The following is a 26,336-nucleotide window of genomic DNA, read 5'->3' on the forward strand; positions in this document are numbered from 1 at the left end:
TAATAGTCGAAAAGTGTAATAAATAAATAAATAATAAACACAAGGTGAGAGGGGAACTCTTTCACAGCAACCTTGAGAATTCTTCTGGTGCTTAAACCAGAACCAGAAGGATATTCACACCCAAAATGGAGGATGAGATGTTCAAACTTAGACAGAAGTCAACTTATTCCAGGTTAATTGCAGCACGCAAACTGTCCTAAGAGCACATGTGTATTGGAAGTAAAAGAAGTCAGCTCCTACCCTTCTGCAACATACCAATGTACTTCCAAGGTGCTCAATAATAAGGCCGTTGATTCTAAATAAAAATCAATTACATTGTCAACTGATATCCTGAAAATGTTGGCAGAGTCACTGTCCTCTTATACCCTTTATTGAAACATTAGAATGAACCTCACCCAACAAGTAGGTGAAGAGATCAACTGCTTTTTTAAGTTATAAAAATGAAGAAATCGTTTCCCATTGCTCACCCAAAACCATATAGTTTTGGTGGCGTTTATGGCAGTGAATTCGTGGTTTGTATATGGAGAGAAATATTTCCCCCGTTTTTCCAGCCTTGCGAATCCAGGGCCAAGTTTCAAAGCTGGAACATCCATTCACTATTTACCAATGAAGGAGAATATCTACTTAAAGATTCTCTCTCAGGCTTTCTAAATAACATACAGGAGACATTATCTACTTATGAAAGGTAGTATCATGATGCCATGCAAACGCAGCCACTGGCTGCTACTCCTGCACTGACAAGCATTTAAGAGGGCTTGGAGTTTTGTTGTGCAGATAAACTTGCAACATGATTCACTTGGGGTTACACGGTACTTTCTACCTCATATTACTTCGAAGCAAACTTGAATGGTTTGTGTTCTAATTAATATCATGCACTATCGCCTACATACCATTAACTAATGAAATTTAAGTTAAAAGTTAGCTAAGTAATAATTTGGTCAATTGCTCCCACTATGAATTAGGACTACACATAACGTTTTTTTAAAGGGGAAAAACAAACTTTCTTCCATAGATTTCTACTGTTTGTACTTCATGGTTGGATTCAATAAAGGCACTCAATCTGTGTTCCAAAGCTTTAATAAAAACTAATGGATTTTAAAGCTCTAGCATCCCAGTAGTGGATTTTCTGTGGACCCTAGATAATTCAGAAGCAACTTATAACTGATGCTCCTTCAGACAGGTATGTGTGTAAGAAATTAATTTCAGAGATATTTACTCCAACACCTTTTGATAGAAAGAGGAGAGGGAGGAAAGAGGTATAGTGAGGTGAGGGGTGTACAATGTGCTAATCTGTACACAGTACCTGGAAGACGAGGTAAGCTCTACATCTATTTATAAAAGTTGTCCATTGCATCTATACTTTATCTTTATCAATATAACCATGTCCTCTCAAACTGCTTGTCCTGTAAACACATCCATTGGGATCTGAGGAGAAATAGGAGCATTAAGATGTTCTTAACTCACCTCTGTACTCATCCCAGTACTGGGTCCAAGCCTTTCAAACACACTGGGCCTGCGAGAAGTGCTATCCGAAATGGTCTTGGTATTCTCCACTGTGACTTTCCGTCTTATTTTAGACATTTTTGTTTTCTTTCGCCCTGAAAATAAAATCAATTGATTATGTAGTTAGCTTTGAAAAGGCGCAGCTCACAGATTTGCTGGGTTAGGGGGGAAAAAAGGGGGGCAGGCAAATTAGAAAAAAGCTAAAGTCTATGCACAGTGGCAAGGGTTTTGATAGGATTCATTGCAAAGCACTGGTTGAAGCTGATGGAAGGACGGAATCGCAAAACTGGCATTTTAACTATTTCTATCTCAAATTGCTCATATGCACCATGCCCTGGTTAACCACCCAAAACCCAGTGAAAACGTATGGGTTTGTACTTCCGCACTCAAAATAGGAGGGTGGAAAAAACATACATGTTGACCTTTACCACAGAGATGCACCTGAAGGGAAATGTGATATTTTGGAGAAATTGCGATAAAAGAATCAACAGTGATCCTTTTCTGAGCCAGCTCCCAGTCAGCTCGTCTGGGTGAAGGGGATCTGCTTGCATATGCAAATAAACTATTTTGATATGGAGCAACACCAGTGCCATTAAGTCTCTACAATGGCTTCCTGTCAAACAAATGATCAAATTCAAAGTCATGTGTCTAATACACGAGAGCCTGCTTGGCTTACTAACCCTCTTACACCAGTTATATCTTTGAAGCCCAACCAAATGCCTACTAGGGCATGCCTCCCTAAATGATTCACTGCTACTTCCATCAATGCGGAAACTGTTTAAAGGCAGACTTCACCAACAAGGTACCTATCGCTGGAACTCTCTTCAACTGGACCTCCATCAAGAAACTAACTTAAGTTGCTTCCACAATTTTCTGAAGACCTAACTCATCTGCCAAGTGTTTGTGAATTAAATACGGACCTATACTGCACTCTAGCCCCCCCCCCACTTCTGCTCCATCAGCACTCTATGGTCTCATGTGGTTTCATGAATAAACACATGAACGAAAAATAAAATAAATAAATGAAACAAAATCTGAGATATGCGACACAAACCAGAACATCAGTTTAATTTCCTTCTGAAACGACCCACATACATGGCATCCAGTTTAGCACGTATGAGGACCTCTATACAATTAAGAGCATGTACACTCCAGATATCCTCACACTCAAGAGTTTCATGGAATCAACAAACAAATCAGAGGAGTGTTTTCTGTTAAAGATCTAGAATATAGAAATCATAACATCTCCTGAAAGAATACCAATTATCAAATCCATAAACTACTGCGTGCACTTTCCAAACAATTAAGATCTCTTACCATCAGGACTTTTGACCTTCTTGACTTAACTACCTCTTCAACCATTCCCTTATTGTTGGCACATACCCCAATGCGTGAAGTAAGCTGTGGTATGAGCATCAAAACTCATTATAAGAAAACTACTTCTGTTGATCCTTCCACTCTGCCAAATTATAAACCAAAGAATTGCAACGTTTTATTCGTATTAAAATAAAACTGTTTGTCTGCATTCATATCACACTGTACTTCTTCTCAAATACCCTTCTCACCTCTTTTCAATCAAGTTTGTTTCCTTCACTGCACGAAAACCACACTTCACCAAAGCACAACATAAATCACCTCTTCTCCTTACATTCTTTTAGACCCGTTCACTGCATTTGACAATGTACATCACCGTACTAGAATATCCATAACTGAATCACATGCCTAGCCTGCAAGTATCTCAGGTGGTTCCTTCTTGGTTGCCTGGAATTTTGAAACCTTGATAAACACCAGTTTTGGATTGCAGTCACCTCTCTAATTTGAAGATACTCAAATATGTAATGCTTTTTTTCTACACTCTCGTCCTTCAAGCACAATATGCAAACTGTCTCAGAGCCAGACGCGGATAGATGGATATACGCAAACTCATGTTAAAATATTAAAATTGAAATTATGTACTTTCAATCATTGGCAGCACCAATCTCTACGAGTCTGCCAAGTTTTCCTGGCATACTGAATTTGACCTCAACTAACATTAGAGTTCTGTTGAGCCCATCTATGAGGATAGATTTTTTTTTAACGCAGCACAGTAGGCTAGACTAATGCAATACTCTAATTGTAGGTGGACCGCAGTATTCATTCGCCACACTAGACAAAGCCCATACCTTGCACAAAAACTCTGTACAATCCCTTGATGTATACTTCAACCTATACATATCGCCACTAAGGTGACTGGTTCTCTGCCAAGAACAAAATAATTTATACGGTAGTGATGCTTGTATTTAAAGCAGTGAGTGGAAGAATGGGACAAATCTTGCTACACTGTAACCTGCAGCCTCAAGTTTAATAGTCTTAATCTGCCCTGGGCACCTAAGCAGTCTTGTGCTGCTTCCAAGTTCTTCTCGTTTAACTTTCTATCCACTCTTCACTAGAACTCTACCACTAGACATTTCGAAGTTTCCAAATAGAAACTTCTGTGTCATCATTTCCAAACTGGAAGAGAAAAATGAGCACTACCATCACACCACTCTAAATATATGTATCATCGCAGGCACCAGCATTACTAATTAATGACTACAGAATCGTCACAAAGCTTAAGAAAACAAGGGAGGCGCGAGCCCGTGGTGCCATCTGCTAAAGCCCGAAAATGGTACCCACTCCATGATTTAACCCGGAGCAACTCAGACAGCGCGGGAGGTCCCGCCCGAGCACTCGAGAGTCACTGGGGTCCAGCAGGTGAAGGCCAGTGAGAACAGGGACGTTCAGTGTCAAAGCACGGTGGGATTGAAAAGTTGAGCGCAGATATGCGTGCACTGGCGCCTGGGCATGATAGAGGAAACCGCGCAATAGGAAGCCCTCTTGCAACCACTGCTGCATGCCTCCCCCATACAGGTGCAGAAGATCAGTGTACCTAGGGTTGGGAGGTGACACAGTCAGCCTCTTCTGCCGACAACTGCCTGCGGAGAGTGAGGGGATACGCCCTGTCTGGCAGACTGGCCTGGATGGCCTTTTACAGTGCAGTTTGAGCCTGGGAGCCTTGATGGCCGACCGTTCATCAGGCTGTCACGACAGATCCCTGGGAAAGGCCACCACCTCGCCTGGTACAAATTGGAGGCGTGAGGCCTGAGACCCATACCCCGCGCTCTAGGGTTGATGCGGTCCATGCTGTGGAACACAGAACTCCACTACCACAGTTGCAGGGCAGTCCATGCCCACCAAGGTAAGAGAGGGTCAACGCAACATCTATAGTGCCTCCACACAGAACCTTCACCCGTAAAACAGAACCAAATCAGGCGGCACGACCTCTCAGCGCCAGACAACCAGCATTGACTTACATACTTCATTGCTGGCAAGCCTCACTCCAAGTCATGCCTGCGAACCGCTCATAAAAAAATAAAGGACACCAACATCAAAGAAATGTTGAACAAACCACCGCTTAAAAAAAAGAAATCAGAGGACCCCCAGGCAACCCACCCTCTCTCTCTTCTCTGGACGCAACACCTGAAATTAAGCACTGTCGTCTGAGGAACCAGTGACCCGCAACAGCTTTTTGGGGCCCTGAGATAAACTGCGGACCTCTGACATGATGTTACAGCAGACTTCAAAGGGTAAATAAAGTAATGAGCACCAACGGGAATTGCGAGACAGAAAGGGCAACCTATACTACTGCCTGGATTGCAGGCCGATTTGGGGGACTGGAAGAGTATGTAATGTGACTCTTCAGGCAAGTGGCAAGAGAACTGGTGGACAAGGACGTTCAACTCTAGCACAAAGACAGAGCAGGCAGACCAGCAAAGTCCTTGGGCACGCCTCAAGAGATCACCACATGACTCCACTCCTATAAAGCAGAAAAAAATCATCATAGCAGCAGTCCGGCACATGTCTATCATCAATTGTGAAAGCGTGAAAATCGGTATCTTCCCATAGCTCTATCAACTCACCCTTCAGCGATGCAAAACACTACGAAGAGCCCCAGCCTTCTTTCGAGAAGGAGAGATTAGATACCAACGGGCGAACCCTTTCAGACTTACTTTTGTCTGGAATAAGGGAACGCATGGAATTTGCACCCTCGAGGAGGCGCACTCTGTCCTAGGTCTTTATCTCGTCTCAGAGTACGAGACTTGCAACCCTAAGGCCCAGTCCTTCTCTCGCTCCATAGGTAAGTCGCGCGCTGCGAAGTCATCGGCGGCAAAGTCTTTTGCATCTGAAAGTCATGAGAAGCGAGAAGCACTTCTGCGGCAGCTGCAACAACAGAGAAGTGTGTCAGAGCCTGAAAATTACTGACCCTTTGACCAGTGACTCAGTTTCTACCTACTGACACTCACATTCAAAGGTGGAGTGGACCGCTGATCTCCAGTAAGTCCTGGTGATACTGCTGCAGCAGGAAACTTGTGAAAGTCACAAGCGGCGGGGCTCCCCCGATCTTCCACGATTTGTTGCAGAGATGCCAGATTGCCTGTGACACAAACCCTCGTCATTTGGAAATGTTGGTTCCCAGGAGCAGGAACTGTTGTTTTTCGTTTCCCCATACCTCCCCCTGGTTTACTCGCTCTTAGCTGCTCCTATTGCAGTCGATGCAGTCTTCTGGCTGCAGTGGGGAGACCCATATTACACACATTTGAACCCGATTATTCCTACTTCTAGTCTGGGCATGATGGTTTACTTCCTACCGAGATTAAAGTCCTTAGTGTTAATGTTCAAGGCCTCAATGCCCCAGTGAAGCGACTGTCCTGTCTCGCTATACTTAAAGAAGTCAAATGGAATATATAGGTCTTATCCAGGAGACCCATGTCCTCCAGAAGGATCGGTTATGCCGGCGCTCCCGCTGATTTGAACGCCAGTTGTTCTCATCTGGGTCTCAGAAACGTGCCGGGTAGGCAGTCCTTCCAGCCACACACTTCCCTGATTGCATTATACAAATCATGCTGCGATAACTGCACTCCAAATTCCTATGCACATTTACAATAGCCACAGTGTATGCCCCCAGTGACCATCTAGAGCCCTTCCTCTTGGATGGCATGGGTAGGGTAAGGACATCCCCAGACAATTGCATCCCAATAGGCGGAGTCTTCAGTTTGGTAGCAGATACCCTCATGGATAGAGCAGCTCAAAGAATAGGTCAAACTGGGGCCTTTATTATGGTGGGCCTTCAGTGGTTGAGGGATATGGGACTTGAAGATGTGTGGCTACACACATCTCCAACAGGGCATATAAATTTTACTCCACGGCTCAAATGTACGGCCACATAGACCTTTTCCTAACGTTGCCACTGATGACTTTGGCCGTCAATGGAGAGGAATTGGGAATAGCTGCCCAGTCGGACTCCTCTCCCATTATCGAAAACATACGCACTCCATGTAACCCATCAAAGTCTTACAACTGGCGTCTAAATTCCAATCTTTGACAATATGACTGAGTCACCACCGAAACTACCACTGAGATGCACAAATTCCTCGACTTTAACGATACCCCAGAAATTCCCTTTGCCTTGCTATGAGATACCTTAAAAGGGGTAATAAGGGGCATGCTCATCGCTGTATCTGTGCAACACAACAAAGACAGGAAAGCGGAGAGACTTATGTTAGTAGGTCGCGTGAGGGATTTCGAGGAGGGGTATAAACGCTCTGGTGCATATCAACTGAGGCGCCAACTCACTCCAACTCGCAAGGAGCTTAACACTTTGGATGTAGATATAGCTAAATATGCTTTAATTCGCATTAAACAAAAGTTTTACTCCGGCCGTAACAAGGAGGGACGTTTTCTAGCCCATAGGTTGCATGCCCAAGTTTAGGCAAAGGATATCTGAGACACAGCAGGGAGATACGGTCTGTCAGGACTTGCAGATTGTGCAAGAATTTGAGCGCCTTTATGCTACATTGTACATAGTGGAGACGCTTGATTTGGAAGAAGCAAACCGGTACATTGCTCCACTCCCTGTGGAGCGTATCTCTGACAAAGAATCCACACATATGGATAGAGATATTCTACCGGCAGAGGTTCTGGCGGCCATAGCCAGGCTGCAGCCGGGTAAGACACTGGGTCTGGATGGCTAGCCTACAGACTTCTATAAGACATTGGCACCAATACTGGCACCCCTCTTGGCCCGCCTATACAGCTCTTTCAGCATCTCACGGACCCTCACAGAGACCATGATAGACGTCATGATCACTTTGATTCCAAAATACAGTAGACTGTGTCTCTTACCGTTCAATATTTTTTCTGAATGTAGATGCCAAAATATTTGCTAGCTTATTAGCCACAGCCTGGCCCCATACATGCGGGGTTAGGTCGACCTTTTATATCCCTGAGTGGGACTGCAGCAATAACACCAAGAGCCTCTGTCACCTCATACACAAGTCTCATCGATCACGTATACCAGCAATACTGCTATTGGTGGATGCTGAAAAAGCATTTAACCTATTACACTGGCCATACCTGTCGAAGGTATTGGCCAAGGCCAAACTTGGCTAACGGTTTCAGAAATGGGTGTGCAGTAGTTATGCCGCTCTGAGGGAAGAGGTCAGAGTGTTGTCATAACCTCTTAGTATCGCATGCAGCACCAGACAGAGTAGCCCGGTCTCCCCTTCTTTTCGCCCTGTATATGGAGCCGCTGGCGAATAGGATATGGAGTAGTCCACAAATTATGTGCATCGCCAAGGTTGGTAGAGAACATATGTTGGCCATGTATGCAGATGACATCATGATATCGCTCACTCACCCTTTTAGATCTCTTCAGCATTTGGTCTCAGAACTAGAGGGCTTTGGCAAGGTTTCAGGCTTTAAAGTTCATCTTCAGAAAACGCAAATAGTAGGTCTCACAGTACCGGAGGTGGACTGCCTACACTATGGCTGCCTCTTTCCCTTTACCAGGGTTACACAAAGGGTCCCTTACCTGGGTCTGCAAATCCACTCCACCATAGAGAAAAAGGTGGGGCTTAACTATGGATCGCTACTCTCCAAAGGCAGGGTGGAACTGCAGTCTTGGAAGGGAGGTTCCCTCTCCTGGATGAGAACATTGGCAGCAGTAAAAATTTCTCTTTTGCCCAAAATACTATATGTGATGAAGACACGGTCACTCCAGCCCCCCAGCCCCCACCACACATCCTAGGGAAGTTGCATCAGTTAACTGAACATTACTTCAGGGATGGCAAAAAGGTCAGCATGGCCAAGAAACATGCCATGGAGGACTGTGGCCTGGGAATTCCCCATTTGACATACTATCAGGCAGCACAACATAGATATATGGTTGCATGGTCCCGGCACACATCTGAGAAACACTGGTGCTTTGTAGATCAAGCGACAGTTGGGATCTCTAAACCACACAGACCAATGGGGGTGCACATCTCTGCGGTGGTCCAGACAACTGTGGGCACTTGGGATAAGGTGCAGGTATCTTAGAAACTGTCCCCCGCATCTCACCCCAAACACCGATACATGGGAACCCTGACTTTCTCCCCACCTTTCAAGGAACATCTTTCTTGCAATGGCAGATTGTCACTTCTAAACGGGCAGATGACCTCTTTGTCCACGAAGGCCTCTTCAACTTTGCCAAAACTTAACATATCGACTAGTGCACACTGGCAATATTTAGCCATCAGACACTGGGTCACACAACCTCACTTCAAACCAGATGCAAGCTGCCCACTCACATCCTTCGAACAGTGGCTTCTCACCCGACCCACATATAAGAAACTTCTGTCGGACACTTACGTATTCCTTGATACTCCATCACCCACAGTCCCATCCTTGGTTCAAAGGTGATGGGAGATGAAGCCTGGATGCTACTTTACCCCCTAAGGAATGGGCAGATAACCTGCTTTGCATGCGCACTTCCACTTGCCGTGTCAATGGCGAAGAAAAACCCATTAAAATATGCATTATTAGTATATGCACCTGTAATAATAGTTAAATGGAACTGGGATCGGGCAACAATTGTTGGCAGCAGTGTGGTCACCTTGGGACACTAACACACATCCTTTAGACAATGTCCCAAACTGCAACACTCTAGTCAGGGGTCCTTGTGGATATTTATGAAATGAACAACACTGACATTTTGCGCTTCTCTGGCTACACCTTGTAGGGACTCCCTAATGCACTTGCCTATCCCGAGGGCACTGAGGGGCAAGGCTATCACTCTGGTGCTTTGTGCAGCAAAATAAACCATCTTAGCTAGATGGGGAACAGACACGGTCCCAACAAAGCTGGACTGGCTTCACAAACTTTGGGGCCTTCCAGGTATGGAGGAGCTGACGGCTGTGGTTGACCAGAGACTGTCCCAATTTCATAAGACATGGGGACCCTGCATATGCTTTGTCTCCAAGGAACCTACCTAAGAGTGCTCTGCCTCATGCAGGGAGAGAAGGTTTTAACTGGAGGGGCTCTAGCGAATTCCAAATTGTCACATCACTGTTGTTGACAGGACTGCATGGTCACATTTATAGATGAAAACTGACGCCTGCACGTCCCCTATATTCGCCAATGATTTCACTGTGCAAGTCCTCTTTCCCCCCCACCTCCCTTAGTTGTGTCTTTTCCCTTGGTCGCCATACCCTACTAGCCAGTGGATGTAGGTCATGGTTGCTTTGAATTGTTGATACTTATTCTTGAAAAACCCAAATAAAAAGAATGTAAGCCTAGATAATAGTAGTGCACATCTGTGCGCTCAACAGTAATCGACCTTTTCAAATAACTTTGACAGCCTATGATATTCATGCAACTTGCATAGTCAAACTTATTCTCAGTAGCGCTTTAAAGAATAATGATGACCATACTAACATCTTCCTGACAAACATCTTATTTGTCCTTCATAAATAAACAGACTTGCCGAGTTAAATAGTACTGTGCTTTCTTTGTTTGTCTCTTGTTTGATACTAAAAAACAAACAGCACAACAATCTGAACACAAGCGCTTGATTGCAAACAAAACGTCAAGACAGCTGTCCAAGCCAAAGCGGCCTTGTGCAGAATATGGAAACTCAAATCGGTCCTTCATGTGGCAGCCCATCTAATCTCGTACACAAAAAAAGATTTGAATGCATCACACCTGTTCTTAAATTAACAGGTTGGTTTTCGAAGGAATATTGCTCTACCCATAAAACTGCATGCACAACATACAAGTCAATACACCTGAACACTTTTGAATATCCATCGCATAAAGTTTAGTTCTCAGGCATATGCAAAGCGTGAAGAAGCCAACTTCTGCTCAAGTTGGACAACCCCATATTAAGTAAGACCAACACCCACAAGAGTGCTTGTCCGGAAATGTGGTAAAGAACAGTGATGCTCTTACAATGTGCATCAGTCAGGCCACTTAGATCATGACTTCCAAGGGGGACCTCAAGAATTACTTTTGTAAAATAAACTATACCTATCACCAGACTATAGACAATGTTTTTCAGTATTAAAATGGTTCTCTTTCTTGTACTGTTCAACTGTTAACCCCGCTGAGAGAAAAAACAAGCATTTACAATGCAACGGTTTCGCCGTTTCAAAAGTTAGAGCTATTGGCATTGTAAATGACAATTTTTTTGTTTATGTCTTGGTTTTGAAAACGGATAAATAAATGGCATTGTCATTTACATTGCCAATAGCTTAATCTCTCGCAAATGTGAGACCTATTTTACCCTACTGGACGAGCTCAGCAGACAGCAATTACTACCACACACCCAGAGCCACAGACACCCAGAGCCACACACACACAGCCAGCCACACCCACCCAGAGCCACACACACCCACACCCAGGAGAGCAAGCACAGCGAGGGGGCAGGGAAGCAAGCACAGCCAGGGGGCAGGCAAGCAAGCACAGCCAGGGGGCAGGCAAGCAAGCACAGCCAGGGGGCAGGGAAGCAAGCACAGCCAGGGAAGCAAGCACAGCCAGGGGGCAGGCAAGCAAGCACAGCCAGGGGGCAGGCAAGCAAGCACAGCCAGGGGGCAGGCAAGCAAGCACAGCCAGGGGGCAGGCAAGCAAGCACAGCCAGGGGGCAGGCAAGCAAGCACAGCCAGGGGGCAGGCAAGCAAGCACAGCCAGGGGGCAGGCAAGCAAGCACAGCCAGGGGGCAGGCAAGCAAGCACAGCCAGGGGGCAGGCAAGCAAGCACAGCCAGGGGGCAGGCAAGCAAGCACAGCCAGGGGGCAGGCAAGCAAGCACAGCCAGGGGGCAGGCAAGCAAGCACAGCCAGGGGGCAGGGAAGCAAGCACAGCCAGGGAAGCAAGCACAGCCAGGGGGCAGGGAAGCAAGCACAGCCAGGGGGCAGGGAAGCAAGCACAGCCAGGGGGCAGGCAAGCAAGCACAGCCAGGGGGCAGGCAAGCAAGCACAGCCAGGGGGCAGGCAAGCAAGCACAGCCAGGGGGCAGGCAAGCAAGCACAGCCAGGGGGCAGGCAAGCAAGCACAGCCAGGGGGCAGGCAAGCAAGCACAGCGGGGGGGCAGGCAAGCAAGCACAGCGGGGGGCAGGCAAGCAAGCACAGCGGGGGGGCAGGCAAGCAAGCACAGCAAGGGGGCAAGCAAGTACAGCGAGGGGGCAGGGAAGCAAGCACAGGCAGGGAAGCAAGCACAGCCAGGGAAGCAAGCACAGCCAGGGGGCAGGGAAGCAAGCACAGCCAGGGGGCAGGGAAGCAAGCACAGCCAGGGGGCAGGGAAGCAAGCACAGCCAGGGGGCAGGGAAGCAAGCACAGCCAGGGGGCAGGGAAGCAAGCACAGCCAGGGGGCAGGGAAGCAAGCACAGCCAGGGGGCAGGGAAGCAAGCACAGCCAGGGGGCAGGGAAGCAAGCACAGCCAGGGGGCAGGGAAGCAAGCACAGCAAGGGGGCAGGGAAGCAAGCACAGCAAGGGGGCAGGAAAGCAAGCACAGCCAGGGGGCAGGGAAGCAAGCACAGCCAGGGGGCAGGGAAGCAAGCACAGCCAGGGGGAAGGGAGGCAAGCACAGCCAGGGGGAAGGGAGGCAAGCACAGCCAGGGGGAAGGGAGGCAAGCACAGCCAAGGGGAAGGGAGGCAAGCACAGCCAGGGGGAAGGGAAGCAAGCACAGCCAGGGGGAAGGGAAGCAAGCACAGCCAGGGGGAAGGGAAGCAAGCACAGCCAGGGGGCAGGGAAGCAAGCACAGCCAGGGGGCAGGGAAGCAAGCACAGCCAGGGGGCAGGGAAGCAAGCGCAGCCAGGGAAGAAATACTCTTATCCTCTGCTCACCCGCATAACCTGCCTTCAACTTGGTGATCAGTGGGGCATTTGAAGATTACCATGGTGTGGCCTGTCTAAAATCAGTGCAAAGTCAGCAGATTTACACTCGATCTTACTAGTTTTTGTATGCTTGCAGAGCTCCAGGAGACACTCCACTGAAAGGGCATCCATTCTAGAACCAGTGAACTGCTGTATGAACTGAATGACCCCTCGCCAAAATTCAAGATATTGCGTTGCCAAAACATGTGCATTAGATCTGCCCCATTAGAGGAATATTACAGGTACATGTCTAGATCCCCTTGATACATTCTACTCGGTCTTTTGGGTGTCGGGTAGGTCCGATGCAGAAGCTTGCACTGTGTGTTAGGAATAAGGAGTATCTGCTTTAATGACGTAAAATTATGCTGTCTGGAGCCATGGCAAAGGACCCCGGTTGTAGTCGACCTAGTGCCTTTCCATTGTTATCTATCTAGTGCTTTCCTCAATTTCACGCAGTCTCGTATGTACCACAGCAGCAAGCCCAGTGCTTAAGCAATCCTCTCAATGTATATTGCAATTCTGTGGACTAGCAACTACAACGCAGCATGCAAATTGATGCGTCTGTGATACCTCCCGCAGGTCTGTTTGCAAGTAGTTTAAGCTAGGGTTGAGGGGGTCTGCAGTTCATCACCCTCTCCCTTGCATTGTGGAGTCGGAATTTAATGTTCAAAATTGGGCGCTCCAGGCCTCCCTCATCTGGAGTAAGCTGAAACTTCTTGAGCAGCACCTTATATCTTTTTTTCCTATACTAGCTGTCAACAGCTTCTAGGCCTCGATGAAAAAGGTACTTGATATGTCTATTGGCATGACTGCGAAATAGTAAATGAAACTCGGGGGCGGCACCATTTTACCAATAGCCAACCAACAACACACAACTGTGACACTTGCACCAAGTGAGCACCGAGCGAAAAACACGTGATTTTATCTCGGGCAGCACTTCTACTCTCGCACTCAGGCTCAGCCACAAGGAGGCGATATAGGGTCAGGGTTTACTACACAATGGAGTAGAGGCATTCATGCAAGCAAGGCACCTTATGATTTACATATAATTGTCTGGAGTTTAGGAGTCCGCCTGAATTTTCGCCTAAACCTCAAGGAAGACTTTCAAAGGACCTCGGCTGCTGGACAGAGTAGACAAACTGGTGCAGCAAAAACGCCTGGCGACCCATTTGAACAGAGAATGCCAGGGAACTCGCCGAAATCCTATAATTCTTGCTACCTTCCAACAGACACTTCTACGACACGGCCAAACCTACAAAGGAAACCGAAAAAAAACATTAGGAGCGAAAAGGAGAAAATAGCTTACCGAGACAACGGAGCTCCCAAGTCATTGGTCAATAAACAGCTTTAGGCAAAACGAGGCTCAGTTTAGAGAAAGTAGTAGTATATCCGAGACAGCCCGTTCCTCTGGAGAGAGAGAGTGTGCTGTGTGTCTAGGTGAAGGGGGAGCAGAGCGCTGCAGAGTTCACCCAGCTGGCGGCTTGTAGGGAATTCCTGCCCTTAGCCTCGATGACATCATTCAGTGCAAGCGGTCCTCTCCTCTCTGCCAAAGTAATTAACTGCAGCGGGACTCCCACATTCTGCGGGACGTGCATTTTGCTGCTCCAAGCTCTAGCGGGTTCCCGCTGGCGTCAGTCCGGACCGGAGAGAGAGCCAGGGAGATGGAAAACTCTTTGCTTTCACGCACACGGACAGCGGGAGGGGGGGCAGTACGGACAGCGGGAGGGGGTGCGGGAACGGGCACACGGACAGCGGGAGGGGGGGCAGACGGACAGCGGGAGGGGGGGCGGGAACGTATAGCGGGACATCGCGCAACCCACCCCTGAAAACGCCCTTTTGGAAGTGTGGCGAAAACAAAGCTTTAAAAAAATAAATAAATAAACCACCGCCGCATGACGATTGCAAAGGGGCGGGATGAGTAAAAATCGCGGGAACGCCCACGAATCTGCTCGGGGAATGAGTGACGCATCTCTGTTCCAGGCAAAACGAGGCTCAGTTTAGAGAAAGTAGTAGTATATCCGAGACAGCCCGTTCCTCTGGAGAGAGAGTGTGCTGTGTGTCTAGGTGAAGGGGGAGCAGAGCGCTGCAGAGTTCACCCAGCTGGCGGCTTGTAGGGAATTCCTGCCCTTAGCCTCGATGACATCATTCAGTGCAAGCGGTCCTCTCCTCTCTGCCAAAGTAATTAACTGCAGCGGGACTCCCACATTCTGCGGGACGTGCATTTTGCTGCTCCAAGCTCTAGCGGGTTCCCGCTGGCGTCAGTCCGGACCGGAGAGAGAGCCAGGGAGATGGAAAACTCTTTGCTTTCACGCACACGGACAGCGGGAGGGGGGGCAGTACGGACAGCGGGAGGGGGGGCGGGAACGGGCACACGGACAGCGGGAGGGGGGGCAGACGGACAGCGGGAGGGGGGGCGGGAACGTATAGCGGGACATCGCGCAACCCACCCCTGAAAACGCCCTTTTGGAAGTGTGGCGAAAACAAAGCTTTAAAAAAATAAATAAATAAACCACCGCCCACCGCCGCATGACGATTGCAAAGGGGCGGGATGAGTAAAAATCGCGGGAACGCCCACGAATCTGCTCGGGGAATGAGTGACGCATCTCTGTTCCAGGCAAAACGAGGCTCAGTTTAGAGAAAGTAGTAGTATATCCGAGACAGCCCGTTCCTCTGGAGAGAGAGTGTGCTGTGTGTCTAGGTGAAGGGGGAGCAGAGCGCTGCAGAGTTCACCCAGCTGGCGGCTTGTAGGGAATTCCTGCCCTTAGCCTCGATGACATCATTCAGTGCAAGCGGTCCTCTCCTCTCTGCCAAAGTAATTAACTGCAGCGGGACTCCCACATTCTGCGGGACGTGCATTTTGCTGCTCCAAGCTCTAGCGGGTTCCCGCTGGCGTCAGTCCGGACCGGAGAGAGAGCCAGGGAGATGGAAAACTCTTTGCTTTCACGCACACGGACAGCGGGAGGGGGGGCAGTACGGACAGCGGGAGGGGGGGCAGTACGGACAGCGGGAGGGGGGGCGGGAACGGGCACACGGACAGTGGGAGGGGGGCAAACGGACAGCGGGAGGGGGGGCGGGAACGTATAGTGGGACATCGCGCAACCCACCCCTGAAAACGCCATTTTGGAAGTGTGGCGAAAACAAAGCTTTAAAAAAAAAAAAAAACACCGCCCACCGCCGAATGACGATTGCAAAGGGGCGGGATGAGTAAAAATTGCGGGAATGCCCACGAATCTGCTCGGGGAATGAGTGACGCATCTCTGTTCCAATGGCTAGCCTCCATTTATGGAGCTAGCCAATGGGACAGAGAGGCGGAACGAAGCCCCATACTTGTAAACAAAAGTTTTTCGCTTGCGCGGCCTTGCGGCGAGGCGAAACCTAAAAACGAATCAACTCTTGCTGAAACAGATTAATCTCATATAGCAGTGAGTTGGGGCCGAAGACAAGGATTTAAAGTGCAGAATTACATTAAAAGTTTGCAAATTCACCCATCTGAGCAGCATGGAGTCTTTTCCCAAAGGAACGGGCTGGCCACAGCAGTTTACCCTCTTTCACACCATCTACAGGCCAAGTGCCTGGGGCCCCCAGTCACACAATCAGACCTTCTCCTCCCTCCCACTGAAGCAGGGCTTAAGTTAAGGCCTTCTGACCATCAGGGTTAGGCTTTCCACTGGCCATAAGTCACCTGACTATTAAAGATAGGGCCCCATTGACGGCATGCATTGGGGCTCGTGTTAGTCCCAGGCTTACGAATTACATTGGTCCCAGGGCTTACAGATTGCATGATTCCCAAGGCCAATGGCTCTCAGTGGTCCAGGTTACTGAACACTAGTACTACTATTTAAACAGAAAGTTAGGACATCCAAGTAAAAGATGGCAGGTTAAGGGAGCGATTTGCTTGGGGTTGTTGGAGCCTAGAAAGGGCCATGGGCCAGAAATTCCTTCTTGCTACCTTCAAACCACTCATCAGTGCGAGAAATATTTATTACTACATCTAGGCAATAATCCTCATTATTAACCACGTTCACCGACGTCCACAGGTTGAAAATATGTATTATTAAGCTGCAGGTAACTTATCACACCCTCCCAATATCTAACTCAGGGCTCAAAAGTTTCTTACATTGTTACTAAACCTGCAGGTCTAGTAATTTAAAGAATCTACTCTACCTAACTGTAATGCACTTGACCTCTGTCTCTGAAAGCGAGCAAATGTGACAAGTTAGGATTTTAAGGCATTTTTAATGATCATTCACTTTGTGAGAAATAAAGAGGCCTTCATTTTATTTATTTATTTATTTTTGCCATTTGTTAAGCGCGGCGAATACCCGTAGGCGTCTCGGCGCTAGATAATTCCCTAATTCTTACCCAGAAGCCTCAGAGGAGGCTAGTTGAATTATTGATCGAAGAGCCACGTCTTCAATCCCCAACGAAATTGCAACAGGGAAGAACAGGACCTGATATGCTGCGGCAAGGTATTCCATAACTTGGATGCGGCAACTGAGAAGCGACGGTCCCCCCACGAGACTGATTTAGATCGTGGGGTCACTAGTTGGTTGAGATTGGCCGATCGAAGCTTAGTGGCCGGTGTATAAGGTCTAAGCTGATCCTTAAAATACTGTGGACCTAGATCATTAAGTGTTTTATATACTATGCACAGGGACTTAAATTTAATTCGGTTACGGATTGTCAGCCAGTGATATTCCCTGATGGTCTCTGATATGGACGAGAACTTGGGTGTTCTCGAGAGCAGACGTGCTGCTGCGTTCTGAATTGTCTGAAGCTTAGTGGTTACCCTTACCTGTGCATTTAAAAACAGTCCATTACAGTAATCGAGGGACGATAACACTAAGGAGGTAACCAGGGTTTTGGCGGCAGAGTCTGGCAAAAACGGAATGATTTTCCTGATCAACCTTAATTTATGGTGGGCTGTTGCCGCTACCTTGTTTGCATGTGCTAAAAAGTTACGGTCACCATCGAAGATTACTCCCAGGTTCCTAACCTTAAGGGCTGGCCTGGGGGGGTCACCAAGAACTGAAGGCCACCAGGTTGCTGACCAATCGGGAAAAAGAGGTCCAAAGATAAGCACCTCCGTTTTTTCGGAGTTAAGTTTAAGGCAGTTCGCTGCCATCCACTCTCCAATTGCTAGCATTCCGCGTTGGAAGCGCTCTGCCACCTCAGGTCCATTGTCTTTGATGGCTAAGACTAGTTGTGTAACAAGAAGGGTAACGCAGCAGCTATTGCACTCAATAAACAAATTAATCTGATTGTGACAGGTTATTCTAAGTATACTAACTTAACATTGGCGTGCAGCAGTCTAAGGGATTCTGCTAGAGCCCTAGTGTAATTAATATCAATGGAATTCCTGGATTCAGTCCAGGCCACTGCTGCACTGCTATAATCACTCAAAACGAGTGTAAATCCAAAGTTTCAAAACGTGTATAAACTATTGCATATAAATTTGTTACTTGTACACATTGTAATCATGCATAAGTACACAATTTAACTCATTTTCATTTTATTCGATCGGTGGTTTCATGTAAAATTCGCAGTAAAGCGCAATATGTGACGTTGTTGCAAATTCACAAGCATCTACATGTTGACAACAATACAATTATGCGCATCCCAATGCATTTCGGGCAGATAACAATGCCCTTCTTCAGAGGAATCTGTGAAATAATATGACATAATGTAAGTGTCTATTGGCGGCAGAATATACAAGGAAACATACTGGAGATTGTCAGGATTTAACTAGCTCAGCTATCTGTGCCCAAGTGGCTGAAACAGTGTTTGCAAACATGAGCAACATAACGAAATGTAGCGTGACCCATTCAGTGCCTGGGTGGTCATTGCTTTAAACAGAAGAACTTCCTCTTCATCACTACCGTAAGTGTGGTGTACTGTGTCCCGTTTTAATCTACTTAGTCGAGATGTGACTATACAATTTCATGCTAAGAGTGACTTAAGTTTGGTGCCATGCAGGTCTTAAATTAGTTAAAAGCGGTATCAAACAGTTATCGTGGCCCGAAGTGAACATGCATCAGGTGAAACTTAGGCACTTATGCAAAGCCTTACTTTGGTGCGCTAATTCGGTTTCCGGATATCAGGAGATACCCTTCTGCGGTTCCAGCTCTAAAAAAATAATGACCCAACATGTTTAAACTGGTAGCCATAAGGTGTGCTCCCATGCTATTGAACAAACAAACAAACGCGGTTACCGTATAGGCGAATATGCACGATCCTCTGTGGAAAAACGAACAGCACGGGTCAATTAGATATCGTATGTTACTAAGACGGTGCTCGACGTGTGCCGTATACCTTTGTTGGACTCACCGTGAATGTTAACAGCGGGTGCTCTTCAGTGTAAACGACGGTGCCGGTGTGGTGGAGAACGCTAGCAGGAAGTGACTATTTGTGAGATAGGTCGTAAACATAAATGACGGACCGCGGTAGCGCCATATTAGAAGGGTGAATGAAACTACTGTCTCTTCCAAACGTGTAAACTATTAGAGATGTGACTATCCGATTGTACCCAATGTGTCGGTACCTGCCCACTTCATTGCGAACAAACTTTATCATAATATCTGCCACTCAACGTGTTCACATTCTATTTGACTAAATCAGATACTTGACTCTCTGTCAAACAAGAGTAAACACTAATGACGGACTGTCATGAAGGTTATGTCGCCTTGGTAGATAAAACCTTTTGGCTTTAGAGACACTGTGATACTGTTAGAAAAAACGGTCAGCTACATGATTATTGCAAAAGCTTAAATGATAAAGTAAGTTAAATTAAAGAAGTCACAGCAGTAAACGCGGAATAATTGATGTAGCACTGAACAGTGGTAATATATAAGCACTAGTCTACAGAATATGTCAATTCCTATCAGTGACATTAAAAAACCTCTTACAGGTACAATGTGGAAGAATCTGCCACTGTTGGTGTGCACAATCTAAATGAATACATGGAATAGAATGTACAAGTGATTACATAAAACATGACAGTTCAAACTTATCATTGAGCCCTGTCGGTGTCAAGGTTTGTAAAAACCATATCCAGTGTGTCTCACGTTGCGACAAGAGTTTAGCTCGATCCTGTTCAGGACTAGATTCAATGGTTTGTAAAACCCCGAATCTAAGTTGGGATATGTTGTGTTTGGCTGTAACCCAATGCATGGCCAGAGGGGAAGTAGTGTTTTGTGTGCGTATACGGCTTTTGTGCTCTGTGATTCTTGTGCGCACACTACGTTCTGTTTTGCCAACGTAATATAAGTCACATGGACATTTAATGTAATAAACAACGAAATCACTATTACAATTTGTAGTGTGTGAAAACGTGATAGTTTTGCCCGATCTTGGGTGGTTCATTGACTTGCCAGTTACTGCATTATTGCAATTAGAACAATTATAACATTTATTAAACCCTCTATGTGTGACCTTGGGTTGTGATTGTTTTTTGTTCAAAATCTCCTTCAGGTTACTTGCTCTTTTATATGCAAATAATGGGGGAGTGTTGAATATTCCAACAAAATCAGGTTCCGATTGCATCAAACTCCATCGATTGAGAATAATCGATTTTACTTGTCGTGATTGAGTTGAGTATGTGGATACGAAAACTTCTCTAGATGAGGTCTTGGTCATTTGTTTCTTCTCAAGAAGTGACTCACGGGTCACTAGTGCAATTCTGTCAGTGGCTTGATCTAAAACAGGGTCAGGGTAACCTCTCTGCCTGTATTTACTTTTGGCGATTTCAACCGTCTGCATGCCCTCACTGGCTTCTGAGTGGATCCTCTTGATTCGGAGAAACTGGGAATACGGGAGATGTTTTTTCAAAGGCCAGGGATGAAAGCTATGGTACTGTAAAGCGTTATTCCTGTCAGTGGGTTTGATGTAAATAGAGGTGGTTACTTTGGAATCTGATAGTTTAACCAATACATCTAGAAATGCTATTTGCTCATTGGAAATGTGGTGGGTAAACTGAATCCTTGGGTTAATGCTATTAAGTTGCAGAATGTTTAGTTCCAACTCATTTTGGGTGCCCTGCCACATGATGAAAATATCATCGATGTAGCGCTTATAAATAAGCAATTTGGTGTTCCACTGTGGGCGGGAGAGAATGTTCTCCTGCTCGTATTTCATCATGAAGATGTTCGCGTAGCTGGGAGCTCCGGAAAACCCCATGGAGGTCCCATTGGACTGGAGGAAATAGCATTCCTTCCACCTGAAATAGCTATGAAACAAACAAAACTGTAAAATTTCCATCAAGAAAATTCGGTTTGCTTTCATAGTGTCCGTCCTTAAGAGTGCCCATTCTACAGCCTCCATTCCCTCCAAATGAGGGATGGAGGTGTAGAGGGCAACTACATCAATTGTACACAAAAGGATGTTTCTGTGATTAGTGATGTTAATGTCTTTCAGGATATTCAGGAAATGAGTCGTGTCCTGTATGTACGTGTCTCCTGCTTGAACAATAGGTTGTAAAAATGTGTCCAAGTAACGTCCCAGTGAATCGTGAATCGAGCCACACCCTGAGACAATGGGTCTCAGGGGCGGGTCCTGTAGAGATTTGTGAATTTTAGGCACCATGTACAGCCTGGGTCGACGTGGAAATGTGGTGTGTAAATACTCTTTAGTCTTGGGACTTATCCACTTCATTTCTAGTGCGTGCTCTAAGATGGTGTTCAAGGTGATCTGAAATTCATGGGTAGGGTCTTTAGGTAATGGTAAGTATGTGTTGGTGTCAGCTATCATGGTCTCGACTTTGATTTCATATCTCTCTTTGTCCATAATCACCAGTGCTCCTCCTTTGTCTGCCTTGGTGAAATGTAAAGTTTGGTTGTTCTGTAATGAACGTAGAGCTGACTTTTCACCTAAACTCATATTAGGTGAAGATCCACTTGTTTTTGGTAGTTTGGTGATATCTTGTTTAACGAGAGATTCAAACATGTCGATGGTCTTATGTGAAATGGGAGAGATAAACGAGCTTTTTGGTTTGAATTCTTGGTATTCTGTCTCTTTCTCACTAAAATTGGTAGTGTCGATGGTGGAAAAGAAGTATCTTAATCTTAATTTTCTAGTGAATTTAAACACATCAATCTGTGCATCCAAACTCTTTGCTTGATTTGTGGGTACGAATGAACAACCTTTATCTAATACCTGTGTTTGAAGTGGTGTAAGTGATTTGGATGAAATGTTAACTACTAGCGATTCTTTTTCCTGGTGGGCTTTCCTGAACCTGCCACCTCTCCTTGTTTGGTGTTTGACCCTTGCGGTGGTTCGTTGGAGGCTGGGCTTTTTGCCAAAAAAGCCGGTTGGGCTGTGGTTGAGGTTGTAGGAGGATCCCTAGTTGCGTCAGGTCCTACTTTGGGCGGTGGGCGTGTCATGCGAGTGTCACTATCGGATGCTACACTTTCCTCTGATGAAGTCTTTTCTGGTTGATTCCAAGTTCTTTTTTGCGCGTAAACCTCAGCCCACGAATATACCTCGTCAAGCTTATAATCGATAGTGTCCCTGCGGAACTTACGTACTTTACGCTCATGGATGTCTTTTGCGTACCCGTCTAATCTTTTGTTGATCTCTTCTAGTGTGGTTTTTAAATCATCGCTTTCCATGCGCTGTGAGAGTGCGTTTTGTAAATCTTTGATTTCAGTCTCTAGTCCTACAAGTACTTGGGATAACTCCTCCACTATTAAGAGGATAAGATCAAGTGAACACTTGTTCAAAATGGCGTGCCATTTGTCCATGAATTTCTTATTCATCTTGAACAACATAGGCTTGATGGCCAGGCGTAATCCTCTAGGGATGCGGCTGGCTCGGTGATATTGAATTAATGTGGTGGCGTGCAGGCGTTGGTTGATTTCGCGTCTCATGAGGTATTCCAATTGTTTTAATTGTTGTTGAATTGGACCTGCTGTGACGTCAAATTTCCTGACCTCTTTGATGAGACCATATATATCTGTCGCATCTTCTGTTGTATATAACAAATTTATATGCAATAGTTTATACACGTTTTGAAACTTTGGATTTACACTCGTTTTGAGTGATTATAGCAGTGCAGCAGTGGCCTGGACTGAATCCAGGAATTCCATTGATATTAATTACACTAGGGCTCTAGCAGAATCCCTTAGACTGCTGCACGCCAATGTTAAGTTAGTATACTTAGAATAACCTGTCACAATCAGATTAATTTGTTTATTGAGTGCAATAGCTGCTGCGTTACCCTTCTTGTTTCACGTACACTGCTCAGCAGACAGCAACTGCACCACTCCACACAGAGTCTCAACATGGCTACCTTTGAGGATATTTTACACTTAACAGAGAATAAAGCACACACTAAAGTATATACAACAGAAGATGCGACAGATATATATGGTCTCATCAAAGAGGTCAGGAAATTTGACGTCACAGCAGGTCCAATTCAACAACAATTAAAACAATTGGAATACCTCATGAGACGCGAAATCAACCAACGCCTGCACGCCACCACATTAATTCAATATCACCGAGCCAGCCGCATCCCTAGAGGATTACGCCTGGCCATCAAGCCTATGTTGTTCAAGATGAATAAGAAATTCATGGACAAATGGCACGCCATTTTGAACAAGTGTTCACTTGATCTTATCCTCTTAATAGTGGAGGAGTTATCCCAAGTACTTGTAGGACTAGAGACTGAAATCAAAGATTTACAAAACGCACTCTCACAGCGCATGGAAAGCGATGATTTAAAAACCACACTAGAAGAGATCAACAAAAGATTAGACGGGTACGCAAAAGACATCCATGAGCGTAAAGTACGTAAGTTCCGCAGGGACACTATCGATTATAAGCTTGACGAGGTATATTCGTGGGCTGAGGTTTACGCGCAAAAAAGAACTTGGAATCAACCAGAAAAGACTTCATCAGAGGAAAGTGTAGCATCCGATAGTGACACTCGCATGACACGCCCACCGCCCAAAGTAGGACCTGACGCAACTAGGGATCCTCCTACAACCTCAACCACAGCCCAACCGGCTTTTTTGGCAAAAAGCCCAGCCTCCAACGAACCACCGCAAGGGTCAAACACCAAACAAGGAGAGGTGGCAGGTTCAGGAAAGCCCACCAGGAAAAAGAATCGCTAGTAGTTAACATTTCATCCAAATCACTTACACCACTTCAAACACAGGTATTAGATAAAGGTTGTTCATTCGTACCCACAAATCAAGCAAAGAGTTTGGATGCACAGATTGATGTGTTTAAATTCACTAGAAAATTAAGATTAAGATACTTCTTTTCCACCATCGACACTACCAATTTTAGTGAGAAAGAGACAGAATACCAAGAATTCAAACCAAAAAGCTCGTTTATCTCTCCCATTTCACATAAGACCATCGACATGTTTGAATCTCTCGTTAAACAAGATATCACCAAACTACCAAAAACAAGTGGATCTTCACCTAATATGAGTTTAGGTGAAAAGTCAGCTCTACGTTCATTACAGAACAACCAAACTTTACATTTCACCAAGGCAGACAAAGGAGGAGCACTGGTGATTATGGACAAAGAGAGATATGAAATCAAAGTCGAGACCATGATAGCTGACACCAACACATACTTACCATTACCTAAAGACCCTACCCATGAATTTCAGATCACCTTGAACACCATCTTAGAGCACGCACTAGAAATGAAGTGGATAAGTCCCAAGACTAAAGAGTATTTACACACCACATTTCCACGTCGACCCAGGCTGTACATGGTGCCTAAAATTCACAAATCTCTACAGGACCCGCCCCTGAGACCCATTGTCTCAGGGTGTGGCTCGATTCACGATTCACTGGGACGTTACTTGGACACATTTTTACAACCTATTGTTCAAGCAGGAGACACGTACATACAGGACACGACTCATTTCCTGAATATCCTGAAAGACATTAACATCACTAATCACAGAAACATCCTTTTGTGTACAATTGATGTAGTTGCCCTCTACACCTCCATCCCTCATTTGGAGGGAATGGAGGCTGTAGAATGGGCACTCTTAAGGACGGACACTATGAAAGCAAACCGAATTTTCTTGATGGAAATTTTACAGTTTTGTTTGTTTCATAGCTATTTCAGGTGGAAGGAATGCTATTTCCTCCAGTCCAATGGGACCTCCATGGGGTTTTCCGGAGCTCCCAGCTACGCGAACATCTTCATGATGAAATACGAGCAGGAGAACATTCTCTCCCGCCCACAGTGGAACACCAAATTGCTTATTTATAAGCGCTACATCGATGATATTTTCATCATGTGGCAGGGCACCCAAAATGAGTTGGAACTAAACATTCTGCAACTTAATAGCATTAACCCAAGGATTCAGTTTACCCACCACATTTCCAATGAGCAAATAGCATTTCTAGATGTATTGGTTAAACTATCAGATTCCAAAGTAACCACCTCTATTTACATCAAACCCACTGACAGGAATAACGCTTTACAGTACCATAGCTTTCATCCCTGGCCTTTGAAAAAACATCTCCCGTATTCCCAGTTTCTCCGAATCAAGAGGATCCACTCAGAAGCCAGTGAGGGCATGCAGACGGTTGAAATCGCCAAAAGTAAATACAGGCAGAGAGGTTACCCTGACCCTGTTTTAGATCAAGCCACTGACAGAATTGCACTAGTGACCCGTGAGTCACTTCTTGAGAAGAAACAAATGACCAAGACCTCATCTAGAGAAGTTTTCGTATCCACATACTCAACTCAATCACGACAAGTAAAATCGATTATTCTCAATCGATGGAGTTTGATGCAATCGGAACCTGATTTTGTTGGAATATTCAACACTCCCCCATTATTTGCATATAAAAGAGCAAGTAACCTGAAGGAGATTTTGAACAAAAAACAATCACAACCCAAGGTCACACATAGAGGGTTTAATAAATGTTATAATTGTTCTAATTGCAATAATGCAGTAACTGGCAAGTCAATGAACCACCCAAGATCGGGCAAAACTATCACGTTTTCACACACTACAAATTGTAATAGTGATTTCGTTGTTTATTACATTAAATGTCCATGTGACTTATATTACGTTGGCAAAACAGAACGTAGTGTGCGCACAAGAATCACAGAGCACAAAAGCCGTATACGCACACAAAACACTACTTCCCCTCTGGCCATGCATTGGGTTACAGCCAAACACAACATATCCCAACTTAGATTCGGGGTTTTACAAACCATTGAATCTAGTCCTGAACAGGATCGAGCTAAACTCTTGTCGCAACGTGAGACACACTGGATATGGTTTTTACAAACCTTGACACCGACAGGGCTCAATGATAAGTTTGAACTGTCATGTTTTATGTAATCACTTGTACATTCTATTCCATGTATTCATTTAGATTGTGCACACCAACAGTGGCAGATTCTTCCACATTGTACCTGTAAGAGGTTTTTTAATGTCACTGATAGGAATTGACATATTCTGTAGACTAGTGCTTATATATTACCACTGTTCAGTGCTACATCAATTATTCCGCGTTTACTGCTGTGACTTCTTTAATTTAACTTACTTTATCATTTAAGCTTTTGCAATAATCATGTAGCTGACCGTTTTTTCTAACAGTATCACAGTGTCTCTAAAGCCAAAAGGTTTTATCTACCAAGGCGAC

At 45.7% G+C, this 26,336-nt stretch overlaps 1 protein-coding gene across 3 annotated transcripts in view; it reads right to left on the reverse strand.

The window, feature by feature from the left end:
- Positions 1–26,336, reverse strand: part of ZC3H13 (zinc finger CCCH-type containing 13) — a 401,604-nt gene that overhangs the window by 363,672 nt on the left and 11,596 nt on the right. For all 3 annotated transcript variants that reach the window (XM_078657316.1, XM_078657317.1, XM_078657315.1), the window contains exon 2: positions 1,465–1,598. In XM_078657316.1, the coding sequence (XP_078513442.1) occupies positions 1,465–1,598 (134 nt within the window). The remainder of the gene's footprint in view (positions 1–1,464; positions 1,599–26,336) is intronic.

This window comes from Lissotriton helveticus, chromosome 8 (genome assembly GCF_964261635.1).
Source record: "Lissotriton helveticus chromosome 8, aLisHel1.1, whole genome shotgun sequence".
Lineage (NCBI taxonomy): Eukaryota > Metazoa > Chordata > Amphibia > Caudata > Salamandridae > Lissotriton > Lissotriton helveticus.